This window comes from Bactrocera tryoni, chromosome 5 (assembly GCF_016617805.1).
Source record: "Bactrocera tryoni isolate S06 chromosome 5, CSIRO_BtryS06_freeze2, whole genome shotgun sequence".
NCBI classification, from domain to species: Eukaryota; Metazoa; Arthropoda; class Insecta; order Diptera; family Tephritidae; genus Bactrocera; species Bactrocera tryoni.
The window spans coordinates 3,704,861-3,726,607 of record NC_052503.1 but is presented as its reverse complement, the minus strand read 5'-3'; the positions used below and the strand labels follow the sequence as shown (position 1 = coordinate 3,726,607).

The following is a 21,747-nucleotide window of genomic DNA, read 5'->3' as shown; positions in this document are numbered from 1 at the left end:
ATCAAGTAAATATTGAATTTTGAATATGAAGGAAGGAAAATATTTTGTGTGTCTATTATTCAGATTTTATTGGCGAAAATACTATGTATCTGAACTTTTGGAGTTCATGTATATATAGTCACACTTTTTCATAGTATGCATATACATACAAGTTCATATCTATGTATATATTTAAATCTATATTATAAGTGCAAATAGCATAATTAACAAACAAGTGTGTTTTTTAGAGAATGTAGTTAACCCTTGTATGCTTTGATTGAGAATAAAGTATGAACGTTTTGATTTTCGATTTTTACGCTCAATTTACTTTCATGGAAATGACACAAATTTTCTAATTTTTCAAATGAGCTTTTCAAAAAATGTGTTTTTTAAAAATGAGTTTTCAATAATGACCCATTACAAAACCACACTCCATGATTTCGCTCTCATAATTAGTTTATATGTCCATTTTCTTCTGGTATATAAGGCAACAAGAGAGCTTCTCGTAATGTGTATAAGTTACTGAGATCTCTGTACGACAAGAATTATAGCGAGTGATGACATACAAATAAGACTAAAATTTACTTTCACCGAGTCCCTTGTCTAACCCCTGTTTGACTTTTTAAGAGCACTTACAACTACCGAAATTTAGTCTTGGAGGGATACAAGTTAATTAGGCGGCAAAAATATTGATGGGTCAAATTTTTATCTGAAATTTACAATTCTGATGCAGAGATTCGATTTCAAAATTAATTAAAAAGTTCTATCAATAGAATATTATCGCATGTTATAAATGTTTACCAATCTTTTTTGTAATTTTTTTGTTTTTTTTTTATTTAATGAGCCTATATCATTGGAGTCAGTATAACATTCAAGAATTGTTTTTGAGAAAAAATATTATAGACACCATAACTGAAAGATCAGATACTAAGTTCAATCCAATCGGCTATGTTAGCCATTCAAGGGTTGAAAAGAACGTGCCAAACTAGAACTGCAGGTACAGTATGGTCACATGTACTTGAATCAGTCAATCACTTCAAAGAGCACGTACCTAAATAAATACCCAAGTGCAAGTGCAATTAGGGGCCAGCTAATAAGTGTGTATATTTGCACTCGCTGGCTAATTAGCACTGATCATGTAATCTGTGAAGTGAGCAGTCATTGCTGAGAGACTGAGAGAGGTGATTCACTAAAAAGAGGGAGAGAGAAAGAAGCGATTAAGCTTCTAAAAAGAGGCTTTCACAATTAACAAACTTGATCACACATGCATGTGGCACTTGTGTGAGTCATTTTACTTATATTCTGTATTTTCCAATTTAGTATAATTTAAGGAAATGCCTCACAACAACTCAGAGGGGGTAAAGTAAATGGAAATTTTGATTTTGCTAGCGAATTCCGTCTTGAAGGTGGGCGCCGACGATAGAAAGTGGATAAAATGTACTAATAACTTTGGGTCCATTCGGACGGCAACTTATCTTTTCCTTCGAATATCTCAAAAGCTGCACTTTCACCTACAATATTTTATTGCGTGGTCGAAGTTGTTCGGGGTCTATTGCTAGTAATGCGCTCATTATTATTTCCATTGGACTTAAAATGAGATTAAATATGTTACAAATCAACGAATCTTCGGGTCTGAAAAATGTTTTTGAATCGAACAGCTCAGAGAGAGACTTTCACCAATCAAGCTAAAAAGCCTTAACATTTTATATCATCCCTATCTCTGTCTGCTTCCAAACGTTTAGGCAATGGTGAATTTCTCGCCATTTATAAACTTTTCAAATTTGAAATATTCTTATGTGGTTTAATAAATTTTTTTAGAGTGAACTTTATTCGTACGCACAAAATGATCGAGTCAGACAAACATTTTCGTGAGATGTGTTTCTTTTAGTGATGCAAACCGAAAATACAGCTTTCCTTAAAGCAGAGGTACGCGACCGCATCAGGCCTTTTTTGAGGGCTGGGAATAGGTCGGTGATGAATGAGCAAATCCAAAGTGAAAACGATGCTCATTGTCTTTTTGACATCAAAGGCATCGTTCACCATGAGTTTGTTCCTCCTCGACAAACCGTCAACGCCAAGTTTTACGTAGAAGTCCTCAAGATACTAAAACGAAAGGTCAATCCGGTCCGTCAAAACATCGCAGCTGATTGGAAGTTGCACCACGACAACGCCCCGGTTCACACTGCCGTTTCACACTGCCGTTATTTTGAGCAGCTACCTAACAAGCCTGGCATCTCAACGCTTCCACAGCCGCCCTACATCCCAGATGTGGCCTTGCCTGATAAGACCGATGAAAGGCAAGCGGTTTGAGACGACTGAGAGGATCCAAGCAGCATTCAGCTCGGCTCTCAAGGTTATTTCGGAAAATGTCTTCCGTGACGCCTTCAATTATTTAGAAATCGCGTTAGCAGCGCTGCATCGACGCAGAGGGAGCCTATTTTGAAAGAATTGTAAGGACTGGTTCAACAAATTTTTTTAAATCGACCTCTTACTTTCCGGACAAACGTAAACATAAATCGTTCCAGCTAATAACTGGTGAAAAATTGTATGTATGTTTTTTTTTCGAAAATGTATATCCCTTAAGACATACAAGTGTAATGCTTCAACTCTATTATTTTTACGCAAATATTTCATGAGAAACCCATTTATTGACTCAACACAACAACTGGAAAGGTCAGCAACTAGCGTATGTTTGTTGCAGTCTCGAAAGCGATCTCTTTTTAACACTTGGGAAGTTTTTCATTCATTTATTGCGCTTCCCATGGAAAGTGGCCGTGTCATGCGTGCAACTCTTTTCCAGCAATTTTATACGAAATTTCCAATTTAAATTGCAACAGACGAGTAATTTTACTACGTCAAAGCAAAAAGTTTCTCAGCAACTTCGAATCTCAATGAAATTAATGAAGACAAGTGAGTCAAGCATGGCGAATAACGCGAATAACTAACGGTAATAAAATAATGAGAAATTTATGCGCCACTGCGAGTAAACTCATGCCACGCAGCACTTGCCACATTGCAACAAAGCTCGCTGCCTGCGTGAGTGGAGCGCTTCCGCGCCTGCTGGGGTTTTCCGCCACCTTTGCCACACTTCACAAACGGAGACGCACATGCGATTATGATTATTATGTTATACATATGTACATAATTAAAAGATAAACTGAATTTGAGGGGCTGAGCGCTTTGCGCAGAATGAGCTGCATGCAAATTGCGCACCAGCATACTATAATTGCCACAACAAATGCAACACTGCTAAACAGTCTTCATAAATTGAGTGTGTGTCGTGGCAGTGCACTTGTAGCCATATGTAACACACACACACAAGCAGCCGATGTGTTGCACATTTAAAATGCTTTGCATTTCATTTTCGTTCCCATCGCCACATTCCACATGCCACATGCAACATGGCAATTATGTATATGCCTCACATCTAATGCTGCAACATTTAACTTATGAGTACCGGTAAATGCTCTTGCCACTGCAGCTGCTGCCTCTGCCGCTCAATATGGCTTCTGTGATCGCCGCCGCCACCACTGCCTCACTCAAAACCGCCCCGTTCGATCGCTGCCAACCGCCAGTTGCTAGTTGCCGGCCGCCAGGTACCGCAGCATGCAATTAATTTCGACAATTTAACACTTGCCCATGAAATATGGCATCTTTTACTTTTCGTGATTGTTATTATCGGCATGGCAATATTGTAATATGACTCCATACGTGCCACATAAAACTAGCAGTATATTCAAGTGGCATGCGATGTTGCAACAGCTGTATATTAATATGTATACAAATATTTATTAATGCTCGTTCAGCCATTAAGTCCCGTATTAGTTTGCAAACCCCGAAATTTCGGGATTTCATAATATCAATCCCGAATAATTTTGGATTGCAACGGGATTTCAGATTTATTATAATAATTTAAATTTGAAATACAAGTGGGGTCATTTTTCGAAAAAATTTTAATGAATCTCGGAATTCGGGATTTCGGTCTTTATTTTTGATGTGTAGGTACTACATATAAAAATATTGTAAATATAATGGATGATTTATTAATTTAAAATTTAAGTCCCTCAATATTTTGAGAAAAGCGGTATTGTAAATAATTTTCTGTACATTTCGACATAAATATAAAAAATCGGGATCCCGATCTGTGATAGTTGATGTTTGTGGTATGCTTAATTCGTATGTGTAGATTTATCATTTTTATAATTATCCGTCGACAAACTACTTTTTATTGTTTGCGCGTGGAACCCGAATTATATTGAAAATTACGCATTTTCGAGCTTTCGAAATTTAAATCCCGTAGAATTTCGGAATAATGTAAGTATACTTGTATTTAACTAAGTTCTCAATTGTGGTAATATACCTCTAAATATCTGCATATAAATCAAAGTTGCATGCACCATGTTTGGTTTCGGGATTCCGATCATCAACTTTAGTTCCTTTTATGATCATCCATATTTTTGTAGCGTTGCATGCTTACTACGCTGGCGTGTCGATTATTAGCCACTTTGCTATTTATTGCCACATGTGTATGTTCGTATGTAAGTATGGCCATTTGCCATTTCTGCCACAAGTGATAGTGATAGTGTTTAGTGGTGAAATGTTTTATGAGCCGCAATCGCAATTACGATCGATCGCTTTGACAATTAATATTTGTGGCTTTTGTTACTCGCCGCTTTTAAAGCGAGAGTGAGAGTGAGAGAAAAGCAAAAAAAACTCGATTTCCGACGAGTGGTAAATTTGTTCAATTTGCTTTTTACATTTTTAATGGTCCAATAAAATTGTTGCTGCAATTATTAGTCTTTCAAATGTTTAATCTTAAAGAGGCAAATTAATAACGAAGCGTTTGAACTAGAGATTAGTCATTTCGGTATGCTGGATCTACATATAGATATGTACATATGTACAATGTATATATCAGAAATTTTGCTTTATAAGCACTGATCTTGTCAAATATATCTATTTAGGAACATATACTAGAAATTAGAATCCGATTCGGCAGCTCGCCTTGAAAGAGGATGACTTAAGATTTTATGGAATTTGGCATTATCTATTCTCTCTTCTATTCTAACATTAAATTAGAACAGATTTATATAGAATATCCAGAATGATACTTTAAAACTTTTTCGACTTTCTGAGAATCTTCTTGTTATGAAGAGCTCTCTACATGGCATTGTATAATGAGCATTATTCAGCTGCGTATTTCTCATGCAAAAAAGTTATCAAAAAATAATCAGCTGTGGAACAGGGATTTTACAACATTTAGCTGTTTTATTTATTGTACTTTTTTATTATATTCACAATAAAGGCTTGGTTTTAGTGAGTGATGACAGAAAACGATTAAATGCCACAGTTTATGGTTTTGTTTCGTATATTTAACCACTTCTTTAAACGCGTTTTTTTCGAAACAGTGTTTTTGAAGTTGGTGGACAGGATTTCTCGAAAAGTTATGGACCGATTTAGTTCGAATTTTGTACACATCTTTAAAATAACATTATGTGGTTATTGACGGAAGGATTTTTTTCATTATAACTTTTTTCTTTCAACCTATAAATGCCGAAAATTTTACCAAAAAATTCGATTTTTTGTTCAAAGTCAGAGAAAAAATGAAAATTTGAATTTTGTTTTATTTCCTTCAGTTTAAAAACGAGATTTATTTATGTACTAATGGAATATGTTTGGTTTTTTTAATTTTAAATGAACCAATAATAAGTTATGCTGTCCAAGCCAAAAGAACTTTTTTGTGAGACACACGGGGAGATGAGGTCTCAAGAGCGGAATTTTCAATATTGTTATATCACAATTTTTGGAGATATTGTTGAAATATGTAATTTTAAAATGTCGTATTATATTTTTTAAATATTTGATTATTTATATTAAAAAAAATATTGTAAAAATACCTTCTTTTGTACCTTTGAAACCCTCCTAACTTTTTAAAATATTTTATAAGGATTTGAACTGAAAAATTACTATCGGTTTCTATTCGTGTGACTCTCGTTCTCACATAGCCTCAATCTGACTAATCACCTGCCGATTGTAATCAGCACGAACGGCATTTTAATAATCATTTCGGTTATGTTATTTTACTAGAAATTTTATTTTTTGACTGTTTTAATGTTTTATTGCAATAACAACTGTTTTTATTTACCGGAAGCTTTGGGTGTAAATTACTACTTTAACAACCTCACATATTGTGAGAAGGTAAAATAAGTTAAAAATTTGTTGGAAAATACTTCAATAATATTTTATAATTTCGGAACAATTTCCTCAAAAACCATTACTCAATTTAATAACTTAAAACGAGTATACTATTAGATTTGCTCAAATGCTAAATCAAAACATAATAAGTAGTTTTGACCTTTCCAAAATCAACAACCTTTCGTGAGGATCACGGCCATTTTGCGAACCAAGTAATCCATCCTGAGGTCAAAATATTTTTTGTTTACATTACCTATGATGAGGGTAATGACCTCTCTGTTTACATTTAGCGAGGTCAAGAACCCATCCTTCTGGGCAATGACCTAAATCTTTACATTTAACGAGGTCAACATCCAATCATATAGGTCAACAAGCTTTTGTAAGGTTAAAGAGCCTCATGGTTTTTGACCTTGCTAAGGGTTACTGACGATTGCAGTAAAGTTTCTGACATTTTTCATGATTGGTAAGCAGACATTATTGTTACCCATATTGTGAAACCGAAATAGTTTACCCGGTTTACGATTTAATTTTGTATCTATTTTAACTATTGACGCAAGATATTTCCAACATCAAGGGATGCCACCTGTTAATATCTTTTGATTTTATTAAGAAGTCTCAAACACTTTGGTTCACCTTAGAAGATTTTGATTTTTCAAATGAAGTAGTCATATATGTATTTGTATTTTGTTCATCTCATATTGGAATTACTTCAATTTAATAGTGTCATAACTTAAAAACTGAAATATTTAAAGCAAAATTTGAATTGCCTGTAAAGGAAGTACAAATTACAACGGATGTACGAAAAGGAAACGAGTAAATTACTTCATAAGTAATATATTTTTTTTCTTCAAAATAATTTGTCTTATTACTGAACAAAGCAGTTCCCTCTCTGCGGGTGGTCATATGTTAGGGTGGTTCTTAAGCAATGAGTAATAGTAGATGCGTTAAACTTATATGTCTGCGCCAAATACTCTCGATAGTTTTGTGATTTAAGTATAGTTAAGGAGATTTGAGTCATTAAAAATCTTTAACGATCTCCAATTGGCACCAAAATGTATGTACTATAATTTCTTTATCCGTAGTATGGGACTGAAAATACGAAAGTCCAATTCACGGCTTCGGCGTAACCATTTTGTGTTGGTAATTGGCTGTAATGAATGGTTTTCGATTTTAGGCTCATGTCTGGCGGATTCAGCCAACTATGTGTTCAGTGTTTTCTTACTTCAGGCTCCATAAGTTTCTATTACATTAATCGACAAACTATACCTAAAAATACGTAAGCGAGTTTATATTTACCTCGAGAAATGCCGAAATTAAGGACCACATTCAGACATACATATGTATAAATATAAACAATATATATGTAAATAAATGTGCGTGTCTTTGAGGCGGATTAAAATTGGAACAAGTGAGTTTTCTTTATGACATTTCATGTTGTCTCAGCTCTTCGCAAAAAGAAACTGTATTTTTACTTGTGTTCAGGTGGCGTGTGATGTGTTTATAAGGCTTGCGTGTCCTGTGTTAAATAAATAACCTAAAAACGAAAAGGAACACTCTGAGCACGAACAAAAATTTGGTCAACCAAAATGAAATGGATACTTAAATAGGCGGAAGACATCAAAGTTGCTCAAGCATTTATTACTGTTGTTGTTGTTTTTAGGTTAGTGATTGTCGATTGTCCCGAGATAAGAGGTGCGTTGCAAAACGCTTTGGCGTTCGGTTAATTGCATGCGTATGTGTCATAATTTGTGAATTAATGACACTGTCTCGCTGCCCAACCTCGCCACCGGTGATGGCGAGGCACATAATTAAAGGCATGTAGCACATTTGTAACCGTATCTTTACATATATATACAAACAAACGTTCATATTTACAATGCAATAAATAATTCCTCAAAACTCCAAGACGCCGTGTGCCGTGATTTTATGGGCTGAACTAGTCGAAAATCAGTCCTTTTCGGAGTATTAATAAACATAAACTGAGTTGTCGCAAACCATTAGCTGAAATTACTTTACAATTAGTTTCATATTCATATTATTTTCTGTGACCATTAATTTTCCACTTCTGATTGTGCCACAAAGAACAATAGCAATGGAAATCAAAGTGGCCAAAAACATACATGCAAACAGATAAACCAACTTAGTTTATAATGTAACTGTTATTTTTCGTTCTTTTTATTTGGTTTATACTTAAATTCACATAAAAGCTTTTCGGTTGACACCTGAAAGCTTTCGAAAACGCGCATGCTATTTGTTGAGTGCCCTCTGTGGTGAGCTTTTCCTAGCAGATTTATTATTATGAAGTGCTTAGAAGCTAACTAATAGAAAGATTTGCTTTTATCTTTTTATACCCTGAACACGGTGTATTAAGTTTGCTACGAAATTTGTAACACTAAAAAGAAGACGTCAGAAACCCAATAAAGTACAAATGTATATAAATAATTAGCGCGTCGAGCTGAGCCGTTTTAGCCATGTCCTTCTGTATATACGCTAAGTAATACATCATTTTTGAGATGTCGATCTGAAATTTCGCACAGGTGATTTTTTCTACAAAAAGCTGCTCATTTTTCGGATCGGATTATCATAGCGTATGGCTAATATACAAACTGAACCATCAAATTCAGAATCTTGTACGGAAACTTTTGTAATAGGTAAGATATTTTCATGAAATTGGTTACAGATTAGTATCAAAGGCAAAGCTATGATCTCTGAGTACATATTTCAGGTCATATTTATGTATATAGCATAGCATATATCTGAGATACAGCAACAAGAAAACTATCTCTTTATGCCCTTTTATGCTATGATGAATGCACCAGTGAAGGGTATTGTAGCTTTGTTGCAGCCGATTCATATGAATTTAGAAATCTCAGATCCATGTGTGGAGATAGTCTTCAAAATTTTTGAACATACTAATGAAAGTTTAGAAAAGAAGAAGGATTAGGAGTTTCATAGATAAGAATCTGCTCTATTGATTATCTTGTATATTCTTGTAGATATCGTATTGTATTGTTGCGCTTAAAATTCCAACCAGATTTTTCTATACTTTCCATTTTACTTGAAATAATTCAATACAATAGGTTCTGGAATCTTCCAAAGCAGACCAGTCATAAATATCATATAATATTATTATATGGTTTGCAAAGTCATTTATGAAATGAAAATTAGGAAAAAATTCTGTGAGATAAACAAGAATACTATACTATAATTGGAAGATTATGCCAAAGAAGGGAAATTCATTAACCATGTGAGAAGTACTAGCCAATATTTATTTCCAATAAAATTGTGTTGAAATCGCCTATATGTGAGCAACATTCGATTGAGCCTGATGGGAGGTCATTAAATAGCTATGAGAGGGAGATAAATGGAGAGAGAGAGGGCGAAATTGTGCACTGTTTTTGCAAAACCCAAACCATGGGAACTCTGGCAGCAGTTTCGGCACTCAAAAAAATGTTCAAAGTAATATAGATCGTAAAAGAAGAATTTAACTTATGTACAGAAATGAAGAAAAGCACTGTATTAATTGCATAAAAAATAATCTGAACATATCCGTAGTGTGTGACTTATTTAAGTATGAGAGTTAGTTTATGTAATATCTCTGCCCGCTGTAGGGTGTATGTCTGAATAAATAAAAAAAATAACCGAAAACACTAATTTGAAGCTTTTTGTGCTTAAGTAAACGCAAACAAATTGGACTCGCACTAGCGTTACCAAGGAAATCCAAACCAACAAACAAACTTACATTTTGCATACAGCACAATGGAACGATGGTCGCTTGGTTCACTGGCCCACCCGGTTGGCTTGCCGCCTGACCACCCATTTGCCAGCGGCAGCGCCACTTACAACACTTTAGCGCCACTTTGGTTTCGAGACACGTCAACCGACTTCATGGGCTGGGCGCTACCAACCAAAAGGGATGAGTAATTTCTACCGCCGACAGCGTCACTCCCAAAATGCGCTACTACGGCCGATGTTTGCCGCTAAGACGAAACTAACCTTGTACGAAGCAGAAGCGCGACAGTAAACAAAACGCAACCGACGCGAAGATACGCGAATTTTGCGTGAAGCGGAAAACCGTGGAAGTGAAATAAGAAAACGAAAGTGAAAAGTTAAGTGAAAATGTGCATGAAATTTGAAAATTGAAATTTTATGCAAATAGAAATGGAGAATCAGTGAAAATTATCCAAGGAAAAATGTTTTAAAAAGGTGCTGTGATTTTCGCAAAAATTGGGAATAATAAATTTAGTTAAATTGTGCATGAAATTGAAGTGAGCTGTCTGCTGTTGTGTTGTTGTGTAGTTCGGCATGCATTTTCTGCGAAAAAAGGTGAGGCGCCTAGACAGCTGCTACTTTTATGTGTGTAGAAGCGTCTGGCCGTAAGGGCTATAAGCGGATGCAGTATGCATAGTTATGTGCAAAAACTAATTTAGTTGTATGTAACTATTATAATTCTAAAAAGAGTGAACGAAAATATTTTGGGCCCCTATTAAATATTTTTGAATAACATAAAGGAAATAATGTACGGTGGGAAAGTAAATGAAACTGAAATGAACACCAACTTCGTTAATTTTGAATTGTCTACAAATTTATATATGTGACCGGGGTTCCATCTTTATTGGACAATGCTTCTATTGCGAAAACTGAAATCAATACTCCTACTATTACAATCACCTTACCCCTTAGCGTTTAGTCAACCAACTGAAGTTCTGAGCAAAATTTTTTTTATTTTTGTAGAATTGAATGCTACACTTGACCTATGTCAACTTGAGTTTTGGCTGCATGCCACAATATTCTGCACTTTTCCATACAAAATGGGTACTTCCCACAATATCCCTAGTAAGCAAACGCGCTAAAAGACGTAATAAAAATATAAAAAATAAAATAAAAAGCAAAAGCTCAAAATGACTTGCATTATTCAAAGATATTCTGCATTTTGCATTCAGCGCTAACACGCAATCTGTTTATAAATTTGTTGCAATAAAAAATTCTATTTCCGAGACTTCACTCTGCCAACTAAATGCTCCACGCTTGCTCGTATTCTGAAATTTCCTAAACCCGCTCGCATGCCATTACACTGTCTGTTGTGGCGTATTATGTACTAACTTATGTACATCTAACCACTTGCCACACCATGTCTGTTCTTTTTTCTGCCCCCTTTTCACCAAGCCCTTTTTATGCGATCGATGTTTGTCCTCATTTGCTTGGCCACACACAGCTACAAACACGCATAATTACCATAGTTCTGATTTCCACACACACACACGCAGACTTACATGGTTTAATCAGATATTGATAATAAGTCATGGCATTGTTGACTTAACTGTAAATAGCAAAATGTTTAAATTTACATTTATTCGCCACACGATAGCATGTGAAAATAAGCACACGAACGTTGGAAAATGCTTGCAGGGAAATGGGAAAATTAAAAAGTGTTTTGCTGGAAATTACCATCTTTTGCTGTGTAAAGCTCTTTGATTTGATAGTAAAGTGTAACAAAAACGATATATATATAGTCTCGTATACCTGTGTCTTAAATACAAGTATGCTTCTGATCGAAAATTTAGAGACTACTTCAGATATCTCTAGCATCATCAAAGAAAATATTAAAAATATGGACAATAATAGTATGCAGACAAAGGAAGTAGGAAGTTTTGTAGAGCTTTTACATGGAGACCATAGTGACGTAAAGTAAAAGATATGGGAAAAGATAATTTTTCACCAAGGTATTGTTTACATTGTGCTACACTTTCTTTAATTGAACAGAATCACAAAATCAAGAATTTAAAAATTATTATTTTCAGGACCCCAAGTGATCACTTCGGTTATTTAACCGACAACAATAAATTTGCATAACAAAGATCCTGAAACTTGATTTAAGTCTTGAACCAACGCTATTTGCAACCTGAAGTAGGCAAAGTTTAAGACAACGAACGCTGTGGTGCGTCTGAGAACCACATTACACTAGGAACTAATGATTAGGCTATGTACACACTGAGTAGTAAACCCAAGAATTGTCAAATACTAATGAAGGGTGATCCATTTCGAGGTTCCTTACTTTTTTTTTAAAGAAAAACACAGAAAATTCAATTTTAAAGGGGGATGATTATTGTCATTCCAAAGAACATTCTTAGACATTTATTTTTATAAGATTATCTTATTGAAATGATGGCCGCGGCTAGATCTCAGATGGTCCATTCGTTAAGTCCAATTGTCGGTGACTCGTTCGAGTATTTCGACTGGTAACTGGCAAATGACACGCGCGATGTCCTATGCCTGAGCGGGATTGTCCGCATACATTTTAAACTTTTCATATCCAAACAGAAAAAAATCTAAAGGTATCCCACGACCGTGGTGTCCAATCGACAGACGTAAAACGTGGAGATATCTGATCACTGAAGTATTGTCTCAAAAAATCCATTGATTGATGCGATGTGTTGGAAGTGGCGTCGTTTTGTTGAAACCTAATGCTGCCGAGATCATGAGCTTCAATTTCAGGCATCACGATGACCGTTATCATCTGGATCATGGCGCGATAACAATCGCTATTGACGGTTACGTTTTCATCAGCATAATTTTTGAAGAACTTCCAAGTTTCCACTGGCTCACAAATCACACCGAACCGCTGTTCTTTCTGGATGGAATAGCAGCTTTTAAATCTCTTCAGATTATTTTTCGTCCCAAATGTGGCAGTTTTGGTTGTTTACATACATACATTTTGAACCAAAAATGGGCCTCATCATTCAAGAGCCCATAGAGCGATGCACAAGCTGAATTTTGTACGTCTTCAATTTAAGATTTAAGAGAGGTAAGTCGATCCATACGTCAGTCAAAGTTGCTGCGAAGGGTGCCGGATCGACTCTCCACGGTTTTCGTGGACACGCTCACACGGCCGCTATATTTTTTTCACTGTTTGCTCGACGTGGTCTATCCGGTTGAATATTATGCAATAATGTATGCTGGACTGGTTAATATAGCTATATTCTTATCCCTACTTGGTGCTTGCAAGTGCTAAAAGTTCCTAACTCTCTTTCGGTTTCTCTGTTTGAGTTTCTGAGTTTTCTGTTGCTTGGAGATCTAGTGAACACTACTTTCGGGTATTATAAAGTTTTCCGGAAATATGGTTTTCAAAATCCAATATATTTGAACTCTATGATAAATAAGTTCTGAGTACTTTCGGTATTCGAACTGTCCAACAGCAATTTTAACAACTATTTTATCGAAGTTTTTATTAACAGAATATAATTCGATGTTATTGCTTATATACAACAACAACAATATATCAACAACTAATTATAAAGAAATTTACAAAATATGTACATATAAACACGCTCATCTATTCACACAAACCTTTTACTAAGTTCTCCTTTTTATCTTCTCTTTTTGCCGCCTCAGGCGAATCCACAGCCCAGCAACAACAACGTCAACAGCACAAGCAACAATGAAAATAACGGTCAAAGTGGCAATATACGTGGCAATAGTACAAGTAGGCCACCTGAGGGTGAAGAGCATAGCGTTGCAATATTAACAACAACAACAACAACAACAAACACTACAAATAATTGCAAACACAATTGCAACAATGTAAACGGCAATGCCGAAGAACACTTGGCGGAGGTGCTGGTTATGCCGGTGAATGACACAAAAACGATTACAGCAACTACAACAACTGCAGCAACGATTACAGAAACAGCAACTGTGGCGGAGGCCACTAAAAGTCGCACCAACACAGCTGATGAAAGCCATGAAGCCGGCCTAAACAGCTGGAACTGTGGCAATGTGGCAAACGCGGCAACAAAAGCAACAAATGAGGCCAACATAATGGCCGGGGTACGAAGTACAAGTGCCACTGCACCAATTGCGCAAGAGGAAGACGACGCCGAGGAGATTTGGTATTCCGGGGAGGAGGATGGTGGTCGCGATGCGGAGTTGGTGGAGAAACAACAAGAAAATTGCTGCTGTTTGGTCAATGACAACGAACGGTGTTGCCAAGTCGATATCGATTTGAATATTAATGCAATTGCAACAACTACAACAACGGCGACGACAACAGAGAAGCCGGTGCAGCGCAGCAAATCGCGCGTGCGCACATATTTGAAGCGGTGCAGAGATCGGCTGACAGGTCAGCATCAACAGGCGGTCGCAAATGCAACGAATTCCACAGCAGCAACAACAACGACAGAAACAACAGCCACCAAATTGTATGTGCAAGATGAAAAATGCCAAGAATCGATTGGCGTTGAGGTGTCGAATGCAGCGCGCAGCCGAAGCACCCAGCAATTCGCCGCTCTCGAAGAAAGGAAGGAGGAAGAGGCGGAGGCAGAGGGGGCGTATGAGGAAGTTGAGAATAAGGCGTGCACCACTATATTAATTGCCACAACCGAGCGACAGGGCGACGTAGCAACGCACACGCTATTAACACCAACTGCGTTGGCCATGCAGGGAGAGCACACGTCGGGAGAGGAGGCGTCGCTGGGGCCAGACGAAGAAGCGCACTTAACAAGCGAGCAATCGGTGTTGGCTTACGATGATATTGACTTTAGTTTGCCGTCATCGTCAGTGTTGATGGACAGCGGCAGTTCGAATGTCAGTGCTGACCAACAACAACAACACCAGCAAACGACACCGTTGACCTCTGCCGAGCATAAGCGCGACACCCTAGCTTTGGCGGCCGCTGAAGTTGAAGTCGAAGTTGATGACTCGGCTGATTTAACTGTCGAACAAGAGACTAGACAGATGCAACAACAAACACAAAGTGGCATGCTGAAGTACTCAACCGTTGCCGCTGATGTTGCCAGAGTAAAATTGCTACAACAACAACAGTCGCTCATGAGTATCAGCAGCAGCTGTCCGCCACTTGTCAAGGAGGAACAATTGGCTTGCGCTATACATATGGTAAGCAACACCACCATTTACCTGACTGAACCGACCGCCCATTGCACTTACGAACCTTTTGTTGCACTTTAACACTTTTCTTAAAGAAATGTTATATACATTTTCCACACAATTGTCTGCTCATTACCGTAAGTCTGCTTTTGTTAATAATTTGCTTTGCTTTCTTTCCCTTTTTCGCTGTTCGTGTAGGACTCGGGCACCGCTGCGCTGATTGACAAACACCTCGCCGCCATTTATCCTGTCTATACGGCGTGCACACGCTCGATTCTAATTCGCCAAGCACGCGATTTGCTCGTCTGCTCCTATCTCGGCTGCCTGCAGTCGTTCGAAATGGAATTCCTATGCAAATTTGCCGAAATTGCTGCTGAGCTGCGGCAACGGCATGCCGTCGGTGTGGTGAGTATTGCCTGTGATTACTTTTTCTTCAATACATGCAAACAAATGGAAATCTTCTATACATATATGTATGTATGTATGTGCTTGAAGATTCTTGACCTATGCGCAACGCCAGCGTGAAATAATTGACATAACAGCTGTTGTGATTGGGTAATCTTGCCAAAATAGACAGTAATTGCTACATGCAAGTATTTTATGGACTGTAATATACTCGAAGAGTTGTGCTTTATATTGAAATCGTGTTATTTCGAGTACTTACAGAACAATATTTTATTTAATTGTATTTAAATATACATACATATGTATGACGTATTAATAAACTTTTAGAAGCATTATGACATAGAAATTACTCAAAATCTATTGAAAGTAAAAAGTTTTGAGACGTTGAAATAATTGTCATAACTTCAATTAAATCAAGGAGAATAAGAAAATTTTGTAAAATAAGAAACAAACCAAATACTTTTATCAAACAAAAATTAAATCAAAAAGTAAATACCTTCTATAAAATGCCTTTGTTCCACAAACATGTTATTGGTTAGCTATCCTCTCTAGTCTTACTGCTTTAGCTAACAGTAGTATGTACTCATATTGGATTTATGCCTGTATTCGTCCAGTTTGCCAAGAAATAGCATAACTGAATTATTTGCTCAAATATGTCGAACTTACGAATGTTCTTGCTCTGAGCCGAAAGTCATCGTGTTTTGGTGAAAGATTATGTTGAACATGTTCTAGATGAGTGAACGTTCCGAAAATGGTTTACACAATTTAATAATGGGGGTTTTGGCTTGAAAGACGAAAAACATCCAGAGCGGACAAAAAAGTTTGAAGATAAGGAATTGGAAGTATTTCTGGGTTAAGATTGTTTCCAAGCAGCCAAATCAACGGCAAAGATGAGTGAGATTAAAAGGACTTGCTCTTTTATGAGCTTCTACAAAGAGTGAAACCATTAATGGCGTACGATACCGACAACACCTCACCAAATTGCGCTCGCTCTGCGAGATCGGTTGAAAAATATTGAGGAAAAGCGGTTGGGAAACTTTGACTCACCCACTTTCTAGTTCCTACTGATTATTATTTGTTCCGGTCTTTGACAAATCGCCCTCACTGGTTCGGTTCGTCTGTTCATGTAAGCGATAACTTGAACTCGAGTGGTTCATATTACAAAGGGAAAACTCCAACCATTGTCACGCCCACAAAATGTCGTTATTAAAAAACATATACCACTATAGTATAGTTCTACAAATTTGGGACATCCGTAATTTTAAATTTTTTGGAAAAGTGAGTAATTTGGGGTCGATGCCAATTTGGATGAATAATTAATACTACTTCTAAATATGATTGAAGTGGAAATTGATTTATGAGTCTATTGATTCGTTCCGCTGTTCATCATTTTCCCAATAAGTTGATGTGTTTATAACGCATATATCGTCATGCAGCTTACTATAGCGCGGGTATGATAAATATCGATCAACTATTTCGTTTATTTAAAAGAGCTTATTTCCTACGCAACTTTTTAACGAAACAATGTTTCTCAAAGAAGGCCCAAAGCGTAAACAATATTAAAAATTTTCGAATTAATTCCTTTATTTTTTATATACATACATTTATATGTATGTTTAAATTTAAATATCTATTTCTTTTCATTCATTAATTCTCTCAATCTTCGCCTCCCCAATTTGCACGCTTTAATGCTAAATGATATGATTAACAATCATTAACAAGTAGACAACCACGGTAACCCGAACCAAAGCGCTACACATATACTATAAATACAGACACACATACAGACTTACGACTTCTACCGAAGTTAACGCGCCATGCCCATAATTATTTGACCGCACCATTCATTAATTCTGTCTGCTCAATACGAAGGCACACTCACACAAGCGCAGCTAAATACACAAATCCGGCTGCTAACAGCAACTACAACAACAAGAATGCTGCATAGCATGCAAGCAACTGGTCGAAAACGCTTTATACATATTGCAAGTCAACTGGTCGAAAAAACTAAAACAAATGTTAAGTCTAACAGCAACCGTTAACAGCGAGCTAACAGTGAGTGCAAGTCGCTCAATGGAATTGCTCTGCATTCATGAGCGAGTTATGCTCGTGTGCATGTGTAGGTGCTATATGTGATTGTAGCTTGGATTGTAAATAAACAAAAGTGAAGTAGGGTTGCCGTAGCGGTGAAATATAGATATCTTTCTTTTATTTATTCAAAATAATTATGTGAACATGTATTATATTTGTGTAAAAAGTGTGAGATTAAATCACTTTTGTCCCAAAAATTTACTTCCATTATGAAAGGGGATAAACTCCAAGCTTGAACAACACTGTTCCACTGCCACTATTGCCGCGTGCTCACATGCATATACACATACACGCACAGTAGTGGAGCAAATAAAACACTGAGTGCACGTTTGTGGCACGAGATGCCGGCGTATGCTGCTCGCTGTTGACTTCTGGCTGCCGACTGCCAACTCTGCTGCTCGCTACTAGGTCTGCTAACTGTTTGGCCGGCCAACTCGCTGTCGCTCAGCGACTGCGCTGCTCTTGCCGTAGCTGTTGCTGCTGTTAGCGTAGCTGTTGCTGTTGCTTTTCGGCAGTACTTGGTTGCTGCAGTTTGTGTCACTCGGTGTTGCGGCAATCGAATGCCAACTAGCGACGGTCGTGGACGCGTTTACCGGACGAATTGGAAACATTTTCAGTTTTCTCGTCTCGTCGAGTAGTGCGAGTGCCTTGTAATGAAGCTGCAGCAGCAAAGCAAAGCATCAGGCGTGCAAACATACAAACATATCTGTAACATAGAGTGCCTCAAAGATTATTTTGTTAGATATGTGAATTAAAGTGCCTTCACACAAACATACAGACACTTGTATGAATTATACTCGGTGTTTTGCCAATGCAACAGTGTACATTGAAACAGTTTGCTTGGAAGACGTGTTTTAAATAGTCTATACATACATATATTTTTATAAAAAGTTTACTGAAAGTGTTTACTGATCTTCCATAAGTGTGTTGTACCAAATTTAAATACCATTTTTTACAAAAAAATTATTAAATTTTATATGCGAATTATTAGATATTAAAAAAAAAACTTTTTGCGTCTAAAGCGTGTTGAAACTTAACTTTTGTGCTTAAAGATTATGTGAACTTAAGTGCCTTGCGTGCAGTTGAATTACTCACAAAATAAAAACGAAAGTTATTTGCGAACTTTGCGCGTTTAAATGTACTAAGTGGAAATTTATATATTTTGAGAAATTTTACAAACCAGAAATTTTTTAATTTGTGAAATGTGCATACATTTTTTGAAACAAATATTTTTTCTTTGCATATCATAAAATTTGAAAATTAACGCAAATAGAAATAAATTAAAAAATTGAAAGAAGAAAAAAATAAAAACGATTACAAAAACGAAACATTTTTTTATGAAAAATTATTTGAATACTTTTTGGAAAAAGTGATATGCTTGTTGTGAAAATAGTATTACTTTGCGGTAAGATTTAAAAGCAAAAAATACGGTGTCACTGGCTGTAGTGTCGCTCTACGTATTTGTGTGAAAATGTTGAGCTTGGTGATGTTTTAATTAACTCTGCTGATATTTGCCGAAAGCAAGCAGTGATATTAAAAAAGGTAAATAAACTATTGAAGACTGTTAAAAACTATAATGTCATTTTTGTAATAGTTTCATAAACTAAAACAGTTCTAAAACTAACTTTAAGAATAATTGAAATTTTAAAACAAAACAAAAAAACATATATTAATAATAAAAAATAGAGCGAGAATAACAAACTGTTAGCTAAACCAGAAAGGCAGATTATGTCGCTTAATTAGCTGAAAACAAAATTAAAACTAAATAAGTTTAAATTATTGAATTAAATATAATTAAATTAAGAAAATATAAAATAAATTAATTAACGCACAATAATCTTAAAAAAATAATAATTATATGGAAATATGAAAAAAAATTAAAATAGTTGAAAATTTGTGAAATCTCATTGATATTAATTTTTATTACATAAATTACATGAAAGTATAATATAATGAAATAAATGACAGAACTAAATTATTAACTTATCTTATTAAACCGAAATAAAATAAAATAAAAATAATAATAAACATTATGAATTATTAATGAAAATTAAATAAAAAAAATTTAAAAAAATAACAAAAAGAACACAGTAATAATGCAAATATTAAAAAATAAACAAATGACATGAAATCAAAAAAAAAAATATATGTATATATCTATAACCCGGATAAAAAACAAAAACTATAATGGGATATAGGGAAGTGAAAGTAAAATTGAAAATAAAACAAATAAGTATAATAAAGATTGGAAGAACTAACAAATAATAAAAAATTATAAATAAATTTTGTACAAAACAAAAGAATTAAATACACATTTTAAGAGTTTTAGATAAAATAAAGTGAAATTTAAATAAATATATTTAAATAAATTTATGAAATCATAAAATTAAATAAATAAGAAAATCATGAAATAAGAAAAAAAATATCAACAACATTTAAGTACAAAATTTAAATGAAAATAAAAAATAAATAATAAGAAATAATTATAATACCAATAATAATAGTAAAGATAATAACAACAAGAAAAAACGTTATCTTCGGCTTCACCGAAGCTAATATACCCTTCACAGGTGCGTTTCTTTTAGTAACTATGTGTTCAGTTTGTATGGAAGCTATAGTAATCCGATCTGAACAATTTTTTTCGGAGATTATATTATTAGCTTAAGCAGTAACCCATCAAATGTGAAAGTTTTCCATACAAGCCTTTGATTCCGATCGTTCGGTTTGTATGGCGGCTATATGCTATAGTGAGCCGATCTGAACAATTTCCTCCTATATTGCATTATTTCTACGAACAATAACTCATACCAAATTTCGTGAAGATACCCCGTCAAATGTGAAAGTTTTCCATACAAGAACTTGATTCCGATCGTTCAGTTTGTATGGTAGCTATAAGCTATAGTTAACCGATCTGAACAATTTCTTCGGAGATTACATTGTTATCTTAGAAAATAATATATACCAAATTTCGAGAAGATACCCCGTCAAATGCAAAAGTTTTTCATACAAGAACTTGATTCCGATCGTTCAGTTTATATGGCAGCTAGATGTTATGGTGGTGTCATATCGGCAGTTCCGACAAATGAGCAGCTTCTTGATGAAAAAATGAAGTTTGAAAATTTTCAAAACGATATCTTAAAAACTGAGGGTATAATTCGTATATATACAGACGGACAGACGGACATGGCTAAATCGACTCAGCTCAACTTACTGATCATTTATATACATATATACTTTATAGGGTCTCCGATGCTTCCTTCTGGGTGTTATACACTTTGTGACAAACTTAATATACCCTGTTCAGGGTATAATTAATAATAATAATAATAGTTAACAGAAAAATAATCGTTTTAATAAGGTATGCTTTAACTTAAATAATTATTAATAATAAATTAACCAAAGTAATTTAAGAAAGCATAAGTCTAAACCAGCATAATTAAGTTATGCCAATACAGTATTGGCGTAAGTATAAATTCATTAAACACCAAAAGATAAATACACACGTCCTAAAAAACTAAGATTGTAATAAAAATAGCATTATTGCACAAAGTTTTAATACATGACTACCTTTTAAAACTTTGTGATAGTTTATATAGGAAAACACATTGAAAAAAAGCTTTTTCTTAGATCTGTAGCTAATCTTTACGCTTAGATCCATGATAAGCGAGCTATTTGTATATTAAATATTGACATTTTTATCTTGTTTTGTATGGGCAGCTTTCTAGTTTCATTAATGCATGTGCGCACTTTTAAAAGTCATTCTTATTGTGCAATTCTGTAATCAGTCTCTAGTCTAAAAACCGCTAAACTAGACTAGACACAAAATATTGTCTCAAATTTGTCACCCGATAGTTAGCAGTTCGCAACACCAAAAACAACACTTGTTTGCTATTTTGAATATACCGAATAGAGGTCATCATAGATATTAATCGGCTGTCGTTTTTTATATTTTGTAAGCCAATCACACACGAAAAAGTTAAAAGTAAATTTATTTTACGTAAATTTCGTAACTATTTTGAAATTTTTATTGGTAATAATGTTTTTGGACTATATTATAGAGAATTTAATATTTGTTATCGAACTATTAATTTTCATTTAAGCATATACACTTATCTAAAAACCGAAATGTAACAGCTGATTAGACCTGTTCGTTTTCAATTGAGAGATTTTTGTGATTATTACAGAATTCCGATT

General features: G+C 35.2%; 1 protein-coding gene across 7 annotated transcripts in view; it reads left to right on the top strand.

Moving 5' to 3' along the window:
- The window catches only part of LOC120779145, a 185,721-nt gene that overhangs the window by 17,144 nt on the left and 146,830 nt on the right, over nucleotides 1-21,747 (top strand). For 6 of the 7 annotated variants that reach the window (XM_040111358.1, XM_040111353.1, XM_040111357.1 and 3 more), the window contains 2 exons: nucleotides 13,567-15,066; nucleotides 15,256-15,462. In XM_040111358.1, coding sequence (XP_039967292.1) covers nucleotides 13,567-15,066; nucleotides 15,256-15,462 — 1,707 coding nt within the window. Of the gene's footprint in view, nucleotides 1-10,464; nucleotides 10,501-13,566; nucleotides 15,067-15,255; nucleotides 15,463-21,747 lie in introns of those variants that run through there. The other variant, XM_040111359.1, reaches the window with a different exon arrangement.